This window comes from Cupressus sempervirens, chromosome 4 (genome assembly GCF_028749045.1).
Source record: "Cupressus sempervirens isolate cs-2001-9-10 chromosome 4, ASM2874904v1, whole genome shotgun sequence".
Classification (NCBI taxonomy): Eukaryota; Viridiplantae; Streptophyta; class Pinopsida; order Cupressales; family Cupressaceae; genus Cupressus; species Cupressus sempervirens.
This window is the reverse complement of record NC_143121.1, coordinates 631,423,138-631,433,841: the sequence shown is the minus strand read 5'-3', so window position 1 is coordinate 631,433,841 and position 10,704 is coordinate 631,423,138. Positions and strand designations below refer to the sequence as shown.

Sequence of the window (10,704 nt, the reverse complement as noted above, 5' to 3'; positions counted from 1 at the left end):
TCAAATGTGTCTTTGCAAACTTGACCTGATCTAGGTCTTGTATCTCCTCACACCCAAACTATTCCTCTACCTCATTTATCCACTCAATAAGCTCCTATCGGTTTAGATTTCCATAGTAATAGCAAACCTCAACCTTGGGTGTTTCCCTATCTTTTAGATTTCCCTTAATAGTTGCACTTGGTTTTGATCTACAGGTTCTTCTCCTTCATCCTCGGATAGATCTTCAATCTCTTCTTCCTCTTTAGATTCTTCCCTTCTACGTGGGATGAACACTATATTCATCTTCTCTTGCAATGCAAAAAATTTGTCTGTGGATAGATCTAAGACCCTCATCTACTAGGGTGTTCCTTCCTCCATCATTTCTACCACTACACATGCCATGCATTATACTGGGAGTCATCTTGACCTCTAAGCCACAAACCCAATCCTAACACTATCAGATGCTCCAACATCAACTTACGTGACATAGCCTGGTATTACATCTTAATCAACATGCAAAGACCTTAGTATAGATAGATGATTTGGTGAAGGAGATGCAAAACAAGTTCCCTTACCAAAAAGGGGACCCATTGCATCCATTTTCGATCTCGATGAGGATTTTGTGGAAGAGTAATGAAAGATAAAATATCATAGAAAGATGCCTTAAGACAAAAATGCAAAAAAAAAAAAAAAAAAAATCCTCTAGAAAACTTCAAAAAAATAAAATGGATGAGGGAAGAAGTGTGTTGTCTATTTCTATGCATGATAAAACTATATCAAAACAATGAAGAAAGAAAAGGGGGATGTGATTAGTATGTATTAATTTTGTTTGCAATCATTGAGCTTTAGATAATGATAAAAATTAACTAATTGCAATGCACTAAAAGATCTAGATAGTCAACATTAGGTAGGCATAGAAGCCTCATACAACTACTATCAACAGATAGAGTATCAGAGGGATAGAACCCAACACTAGTTTCCTTTATTCAAAGATGTTGTGAACTAAAGTAGACCCATATTACCAGCATTGTTCAAAAGGCACAATATTTAACCTAGAACATCCAATTACCCCTCATAATTTGGAGCAAAATAGACACTATTGTAGATCCAAGGCCACATGCAACAATAACACTTGGAAAAGAATTAGTATGACATAACAAATGAGAACATTAACAAGATATATAAGGATATCCTTCCAACACAATAAAATTACTAGAAGAAAACTCAAGGTTTGAAGGGGAGATGGTGTTGGCAAGGAAAGAGCATGCACACAAACTTCCGAAGAACATGTTGCATGAAGCCGATGGAATTGACAAGTTGGAACATAGAATGTAGATTGAAGATATATGTTTGGGTAACCTACCATATGATAAAGTGATCACTCGTAGTAAGAGTGATATAGTAGTAGAGAGATAAGACATGGAGAAAGGAGTGGAATAAGGGATCTAACATGAATACACAAAAGAATGTAAAGAACCGTAAGGATGTATATGATGTATTGATGAACATTAATTATGCAATTTTTTTTGCATTGTAATACGTGTTGTATGTGTTCTTTTCTTAGCACATATTCTCATGTCCAAGAAGAATCTCATATTTCCTTAATGAGACTAAGTCCAAGGTATAAGATTGTAGCACTAGAAAGCCACTAGTGTTCAAAATGTTGATCTATCTGCCAACATTTATTGCTAAAACTATATAACAAGTTACTTCTCAACGATCATGGTGTTGACAATTGGCTATATGTAGATATGTAAATGTTGTCATTAATGGCAACACATGATGTACATGCTTGTAGAAAACCTCGGAAATAAAGATACTTAGCTTTTTGGTACTCAAAAAATTGTCCAAGTATGAAAATGGTTTACAGCAGTGTATTGTTTTGTATGCAACCTGTTGCTGATGTCATATTATGACTAGCAAGGTTGCATGGAGGAAGAATGAAGTGAGTTGAACATACAGTTGACATCCCTTGCAGGAATACTAACTCTGATATTTGTTATTCAAGTTCTAGTGAATGTAGTTATGTGTTTATCAGACAGGAACAGAGAACAATATTTGCAGTATAACTTGTTTATACAATGATTATTTTTGAGAGACAAAATATATGGAAACAGTATACATGTTGATGATTATGTGTATAACCTCAGACATCTATATAGACTGTACGAAAAAGAGATAATTAGATTTACAGAACAATGGAATGAAAGGTAAAGGAATTATTTTATTTACAAAATAATTAATTGACCAATTAGGGACGACATCCTAGATGTTTACTCAAAGTTGGGAAAGTTTATTTTGGTCCTAGTTGACCTAGCAACAATTTGTGAAAAGGCATGGTATTTATGCAAAGACATCTTGCGAAACTATTGTGAAGTAACATGCGAAAGTTGTGAATGTGAGGTTTTGTATCATATGCTAAAGTGAGTTTTTTATAACCTAATTTTATGATTCGAGATCGAGCTGAGGTCAGAGATCAATTGAAAGAAGGTACAGCATCTATACTTTTGTATTTGAGGAACTTAGAGGATAAATTACTTGTTTGGGCAGTGAGCTCTTCTTGTAATTGGAAGTGCATGTTTGGGCAGTGAGCGCTTCTTGCATCCATTGTACCACAACTCCTAATAGGGTTGGAATCTACTAACAAGGATTCAAAGTCTTCTAACAGGACTCTCATATACTAAGTGTGTTTATAGACTCGTAACAGGGTTCATCCTCTAACAAAGAGAATATATATCTTTGTGGGCATCATTCCCATCATGGTTTTCCCTTGGCCAAGGTTTCCCTAGTTAACAAAATATGGTGCTATGAGTTCTCTTTATGCATGGTTACTCTTATTGTTCAGCATTATTTGTTTACTTTCTTATGCATGGTTCAAAATAATAAAAAATATGCAGTTGGTAACAAAAGTTTGTAGAATATTGATTCACCCCCCACTCTCTCTGTATTCCCTATTTCTAACACATGGGTACCTTAAAAATCTAGTAGCCCATTCATGTTTAATTTGACTATATTTCTATATCATACTAGAGTTCACACAAAATTTAGAGATGATATTTCATCGATGGAGCATATGAATGTTAGCATTTCTTCAAATATTCAACATCTTCAACTTATAGAAAAAGAGATTGAAAGATGCTTCATGCATTGCAAGAGGTATATTAAAATCCATTGAATATTTATTAGCAAGACATCTGAAGCAAACAACACACCCATGAGAACAAACAAGTTCAAATGGCAAGGTGTACTTGTCTAGATAGTGTACCCAAGGTCAAGATAGTGCATAAGAGATGTGATGGAAGCAACTAACTCATACGAATGCTTATATCTTACTCTATATACAAGGATATTGAAATCTATATATAAGTTGTGTTTAAATAATATGTATTGTGCACGACTCAAAATCAATTGTAATGCAAATTAAAAAGGCATAAAAAGGAGTGTGCAAAAAAGTTAAATAAATATTGTATAAAATTCGCTGATAATGCAAACAAGGAAAATAAATGAGTTAAAATTTGGGAAAAACAAAGTTGAATTATGTGTATGGCAAAGTGTTGATTTGTGTGGAAGTTAGGGGGGAATTGAAAAGGTGTTGGTTTTTTATTATAATTATTAAGCATTGGAACCATTTTAGTATTAACATTTTGAAGGTAATAACACATTAATTATATTTACAAGAATTTTGACAACATTCTGGTATATAAATACCATTTATAAAAGAATGAGAGACAATCTCTCAAAGAGAAATCAACCATAAGAAACATTGACACAAATATACCCCAGGAAACACTTTTGAGAAAATCCTTGACTCAAAAGCATTGAATTAATGATTATGAAACAATAATTAATCTATCATAATACATGCAAGCTATTGTCTCCACAAAGATCAGCATCCTCTTCCTCTAGTAGAAATTTGACTGCATAACCACAAAAATTCCTCTCAAAATGTCTCCATCTCAAGCCCTCAAATAGAGACTCGTGGATGCCCAAAAACCACCGTAAGGCATTACCATGGACTTAATGAGATTTCAAAATACTACATAAAAATCCATATGACCCACACTATTATTTTTTACACCATTATTTTTGTCATTGATCCTCTTACGCATCTTTCATGACAATGTATTATTTAAATATATATTGACATGTGTAAATGCAAAATTGAAAAATAAATCACACATGGCATAATGGCCAAGGCATAAAGTAGAACATCCAATTTCATTAAGATACAAAAATAATAATTAATTAAATAGTCCAAACAGTGGGACTTGAAAGGTTTATAACACACCCAATTTCTACAAAGAGAATATGTCTGAATTGAAAATGTCATTTCCAAGAACCTCTAAAGCAAGTGTGAGTTCTTTATTTGTGCAATGTAACATTTGCATGTGTAATAAAGAGTTCGTGAATGTGGTACACATTTAGATAGACTTCAAGGCAAATATAGAAATGTAGATAGATGGAAACATGAACTTACGAATGCATTTAACTAGTTTTATCACCCATTTATATACATTTATTTGTTTAGAGGGTTTATTGTTCTCAAGGGTAATGTCTTTTTTATATCCACAAGAAATTGAGAGTTGGCAATACTAGATTGGAGAATGGTGTGCATATTCTTCTGAGATCTGGAGGTTTATCTCTCATTGATTCTCCCTATTCTACAGTGTGTAGATGTCTTTACTTGCAAGGTTTGTAAATGAGCACACAAGTTACAAATTAAAGCATATTGAAAATGGAAGGTGATTTCACAACAGTTTTACATATTTTTGCAATTTGGCACTTTGAGAGGTGTTAGTGTGCATTATAATAGTAGGATTGCCATAAGTGTCCATCTAGCATATGGGTTGCAAATAGTGAAACGATGTAGTAGGAACACACATCGGGCTTCATAAATGAATCTCATTATTGTATTGGCCATTAAATCCATCTACATGGATCTAAATTTAAACTTGTCATCAACTGTTAGGCGCCCTAACCTCTCTCATGCTCCCACATGTTGCAAGATCAAATTGGAATTTCATAGGCAGAATACTGCATATGGTGGATATCAAGTTTTGTGTAGGCCATCCACCGAGACATGTGAACTTGCATTTATAGGTTCAAACACCACTGCAATTTAAAAGCCATCAGATATACGACCTCACTGTAACAAATTAGCATTTAAGTGTGTCAAGAAAATGAGAAGTTGGGGAGGGAAAAAAAAAACTAAGCAATATAACCATGACCTTACTCCACAAACAATTATACTTGTAGTAAAGATGTGAAGAGAAAAAAAGGGGAAAACCTTTACTTTGTATCCTTTTAAAAAGGTTTACCAAATTTCAAGAATCGCAAAATAATGTAATGAATAGAGATGGTTTATTTGATGTATATACTATTATCTTAATATATTAGTAAGGTGAATAATTCAACAAGAATTCACTTAAGCTTAAGCTTTAAGCAATAGAAACATCCAAATTCAGAATGAAATTGGAATCTTATTTATTTTAGATGAGTTTACGAATGTTCTTAAAATTGGAATAGTATGATCTCATTAATTTCTAGTAAGCTAAGTAGTTGCAAATCCTTTAGTTAAACAAGCTTCAATTAGAGTAGTACTGGTATGGGAGACTTCTGAGGAAAGTCCAATGCTTCACTCTTGACTCTGAGCATCACCTAGATACAATGAGTGCTGAATATTCCATTCATCTTCATTAGAGAAGTGTTACTCTCAAAAACTACACAGTTGAATTGAAATAGTAATATCACAATTTGACTTGCTATGGAAACATACCACATATTTTAAGTATGAAAAACAAAACAAATGATCAATACAGAATCTCTTTAAAAAGGGGAAAGTGTGAAAGTCTTCTGATTATCTCTCTCACTGGCAAGACATTTTTATAGTAAATCATCACAGTAAGCAGGATCCAAAATAATTTGAGAAGTTTGAAGCTGTTAGGGATCTCAAACTCATAAGCATAAGAAAAATTGAGCCTGTTCCATTTTTCGGATTATGCGCTTTATTTAATAGATGACATCTGAAAGATTATATGAAATTTAGAAAGGTAAATTACAAACAATTGGCTGTCAGCCAATCTTGATATTATTTCTTTGTTTTTAGACAGTTAGATTCCCAAGTAAAACGTATGCAAAGATCAAAAGGATGCTGATATTTCTCTGAGGCCCTTATGCTTTTTCTTCTATTTTAAAAGATCACTGCTACTGTTGGGAGGATATTATTCCACCTTTTGTTGCTCACAGCTCCCATCTTCTGGATTTGAAATGCTATCTTGCTTTTTTTTAAGATTTATGGCTGCAAGTTCTAACTCCACAAAATCTCCAGCACACATTGCGGGATAACATAGAGCAAGAGGTGAATCTGCGAAGTGGCCCAGAGGTTTTAACATTGCATCAGAAGCAACGTGTCCAAAAACCTGTCGAGTCAAAAGAAAAATAGATGTTGACAATCAGCGAGCATTCCATTGAAACACTCCTCACCTGAAGGGACCAAATATATAACAAAGAGTTCTATGTATAAATGTTTGCAAATATGCCATTAGATGGAGTTATACACAGTGGGAAAGTTATGCTGATGTTGAAATTTTCAAATTATGTATTTCATTGTGGTAAGTACACAATTGTATTACAAACAAGATGTGCATATCTTGTCTTATGTAGAATTTGAACTTGTGACCTCTTTTTCAGGAACACATGTTCACTACTAGACAACTCTAGCTGTACAACTAATACCTTCCTTACATTATAAAGTGTAAATTCGGCATAATCACTTACTTAAACTGGTAAAGCAAACTAAATGGGTCACAATAAACGGCACAAATTTAACAAGTAATTTAACATAAAGAAATTTATATTATGCAAAACAAAAAAATCACTCAGTATTTGCAACATGTTAAAAAGGATGAAGAAGTTGCTTGCTAGCGGATTGAGAAAGAGTGATGATTTGGATAAAGTATTGATTGGTCTAGACCAGTCAAAGGTGTCAAAATGAATTTTGGCAGGACATCTATGAGAAATCCAGGTACAACAGAAGCTGTTAATTTATTCAGGGAAAGTAGCAATTCCCTTGCATAATACCTTGGCTCAAAAACTAACAATGAAGAGATATGAGAAGCATTTATAGCTAGCTTATCTTTAATTTTGATAGGGTTTAATGGGGAAGTTGAAGTTAAAGGAGGCTTTCAAGTAATCCAAGCTTGAAAAAGGTAGATTGAATGAAAGGATGAAATGCACGGGAAGATATGATTTGGATTAAAAAACTCACATATGTCAAATTCCTACACTGCTTTCATTAACAAAATATAACTGCAAATGTGTTGGCTAACAAGCATGCAAATAGTCATATACTTCAAACTATTGAGACAAGTGGTCATTGGAAAGGCCTTAATGACTTTCTTCTTCTTAATTATAAATTGAGGCTTTTGTAAACTTGCTTTGCTTCTCCCAATATTTGATCTCTTATTGTTTGCCGGTGAATGGAATCATGCACATCAATGATGACTGATAGTGTTTAATAGTTAACTCTCTCTCTCTCTCTCTCTCTCTCTCTCTCTCTCTCTCTATCTATCTATCTATAAAATAATGTTAATGTTATTTTGCTATGAGTATGCCTGCTATGATAAGAATGTACTTCTGGAGGTCTCATGGGTTGTTTTTGTTTGTATGGTGTAAAGGGTTTTCACGGTCGGCTATCAAGCACTGTTTTTCACTTTTTATGGTAAAACTTGGCATTTCTTGCTTGGTGGGCAGTGGTGGTTCCTTCTCCTAGAGATACATTCAAGCATGGGCACATATTTGACTCCGGGCAGAAGAAGCCATTGTTTATCAGTCCAGGGCCTTAAATTAAGGCAATACTGAGTCCTGATTGGGTGGAAGATTCAGTGTCATTGAAGGTTATGTGCTACCGTTTTAGTGTATTTTCACAATAAGGTAGAGGAGGTGGTCAAGAATGTTCCAGTCCACCATTGCATATGGTATCTTGTTTCATTTAGTCTCAATGGGGATGAGAGTTTCACAGAGCTGGTGCAGAAGGAGTCGCCTAATACTTTATTTCTAGCTGTGGTGAGTAATGGGATTACAACAGAAGATTTCAAGATATTTAGCAAAGTCGTAGGGCATTTTAACTGATTTGTTTCAAGATCTTCAACAGGCAATTAAGCTTTAGTAGATTCTCACCATGGTGGAGTTTGGATGTAACAAGTGTTTCTTTCTTCCATCCTTTGCCAATGATGCTCTATTCCATTCGCTCAAGCGAGCATAAATACTTGATAGTGTACTCATCGTATGTTTGGTAAATGACTATTTTATTGTCTTCTATGGTGGAGGTGATGCTCATTGTAGAGGATGGTGTAGCTACTTGTGCAGGTGAGAGATGGCATTCTATGAAGATTGGAGCTACTATTCCACATTCGCGACCCCCCAAATCCAAGGGAAGGTTCGAACATGATTAGTGGGGCTCAATATATCAAATTTATACCTATATAGTTTACTTCAAATGGCCCAAAAGGGCTATATTTTTTAAGAGACGGGAAAACTTTCCTTACCACTCCCCAAGAAAGGCAAGGAACACAACACGGTAACCTTAGTTACAAAAAGCACATCTGCAAAGTGTTTGCAGTGTACATGGGTAAAAAGTAAAGGATCCTAAGCTTCAATAGTTATATTATAATCATATTGTCAAGGTAGCAAGGAGACACGTCTCTGACTTCCTGATATGTGTTTCAGAGATTGCAACATGTTTCCTTCTCAGGAAATGAGTGCACAAACAAGTCAACTGCTTTGTGCATTCAAGACACTTCCTAATGTAGATCCACCTGAGTTTTTCCTATAAATTTCCTCACTCAAAATGACACCAACCACATCATCAAATTTTAGGTTATTAGAACCAGAAAGAGTTTAAGTCATTACCAAGTCATTCCAGCTTTCAAGCAATGAACACAAAATCAAGAGAGCTCTAATTTCTTCATCAAAATTGACATTAACAAAAGATGACCAACTGGTAGTCATGTTAAACTCATTTAAATGATCAGCAATAGATTCACCTTCTACTATCTTCATATTAAATAAACGCTTCAAGACAAATATCTCGTTTGAAGCAGAAGGCTATTCATGCAACTTTTCTAGGGTTTGCATCAACTCTTTAGTTGTAATATTAAATGCCACCAATTGTGCCAGGCATAAATGAATGTTTCCAAATGTCTTTCTACCTAAAACTTATCAGTCCTCGTCTAACATATTTGCGTCTTTCTTGGCCTTTCTTTCCAATGGCTGCCATAAATCCTTTTGATAAAGATAACCTCCATTTGCATTTTCCATTACTGAAAGTTTTGCCCATTAAACTTATCAACCTTCATCTTACCCTCATCTACCATTGCTCCCACTCAACTTTGAGACTCCCACTTAACTGTGAGACCTTGCAGAGGATAACTAAAACAACCTTGCTCCGATACCACTTGTTAAAATTAGAGACAAAAATAACAATTACATGCAAATATAACCAATATCAAAAAAGAATAAAGCACACAGAAGAGAACACAAGACACAAAGATTTAACGTGGTTCACCCAACTCCTAGACTATGTCCACCAAACAGTAAGTCCACTATTCTTATTATCCAATACCTAATTACAATCTGCAATCCCTTGCAACTCAATACTGCCACAAGAAGCTACTAAATCATCATACATCATAAAATACCTAACCCTACGCCATTTTATACAAGGCTTTTGCCGCTTACAAAATTAGGGCTGGAATATGTTATCCAATAGAAAAAAATTGACTCATAATGCCTTCTACAATAGTAAATTTGTTTTTGGTACTACCCCTTGACCCCGCCTCCACAAGGGGTATTGCCCCTTGACCCCTACCATGGGGACGCTACCCCCAAACCCCTATAGAAAAATATTTAGGCTATTATTATTTTGGAAGAAAATGACATTAATTGTCGTAATGTGTGAAACGAGCCAGAAGAGAAAGAAGATCTTGACAATTCGTTGAGTAGCCTCAACCAGAGTATAAATAATGATGGTTTGACTAGAGTTTATCTATAGCACTGGGTTCTCAACAAAAATATTTTTCTAATATGTACAGGTTGTGAAAGGCTATGATGCATTTCCTAAATGTGATGCATGGTAATGTGGACACTATCCACACAAACATTCTTCCTTCCATGAAATTTCCTCTCAAGACATTCAACGTAGAACAAGAAAATGCTCAAGAAAATGAGCAGTACCACTGTTATAACCAATACCCAAATCAAGGAATAGCTCCATCCTATAAGCAGGTGTTTGTGTTCTTTGCAAACAACGTGGGATCCAATCAAGTGCAACTAGAAAAGATGCAGAAATTTAAGATATTTAAGGCTGCACCGATTTACCATTTTCAAGGGGCTCTTCTTGAAGAGTTCGAGAGGCTAAATTACGAAAGGGGAGAGATAATTGCAAAGCCAAGCGAAAATCGAAACCTCAAAGGGATATGTGTGCGATTGAAAAAGGGATGTTGTCTGCTATAACTCCTGTGGAGGAGGAAATGTTAAAATTTTACAATTAGCAATTTTATGTTTGGTTTTTTAAGCCAGTTAATATTGTCCAAAAGGGGAGCACAAGAATAGGAGAAGATATTTTTTATTCTGATTTAACTTGGAGAAGGTTCATCCAAACTATGCTGGAGCAAAGTTTGGCGACCTTGAGATCTTCTCAAGGTTTAATTGTTTTATGAAATTCAA

At 34.7% G+C, this 10,704-nt stretch overlaps 1 protein-coding gene across 1 annotated transcript in view; it reads right to left on the bottom strand.

Annotated features, from left to right (window-relative positions):
• Positions 1 to 5,804: 5,804 nt before the first annotated feature.
• LOC149562824 (2-oxoglutarate (2OG) and Fe(II)-dependent oxygenase superfamily protein) overlaps positions 5,805 to 10,704 on the bottom strand; it is a 62,244-nt gene continuing 57,344 nt past the window's right edge. Inside the window, exon 7 of the mRNA XM_089826274.1 lies at positions 5,805 to 6,398. Within this exon, the coding sequence (XP_089682400.1) occupies positions 6,201 to 6,398 (198 nt within the window). The 3' untranslated portion in view covers positions 5,805 to 6,200. The remainder of the gene's footprint in view (positions 6,399 to 10,704) is intronic.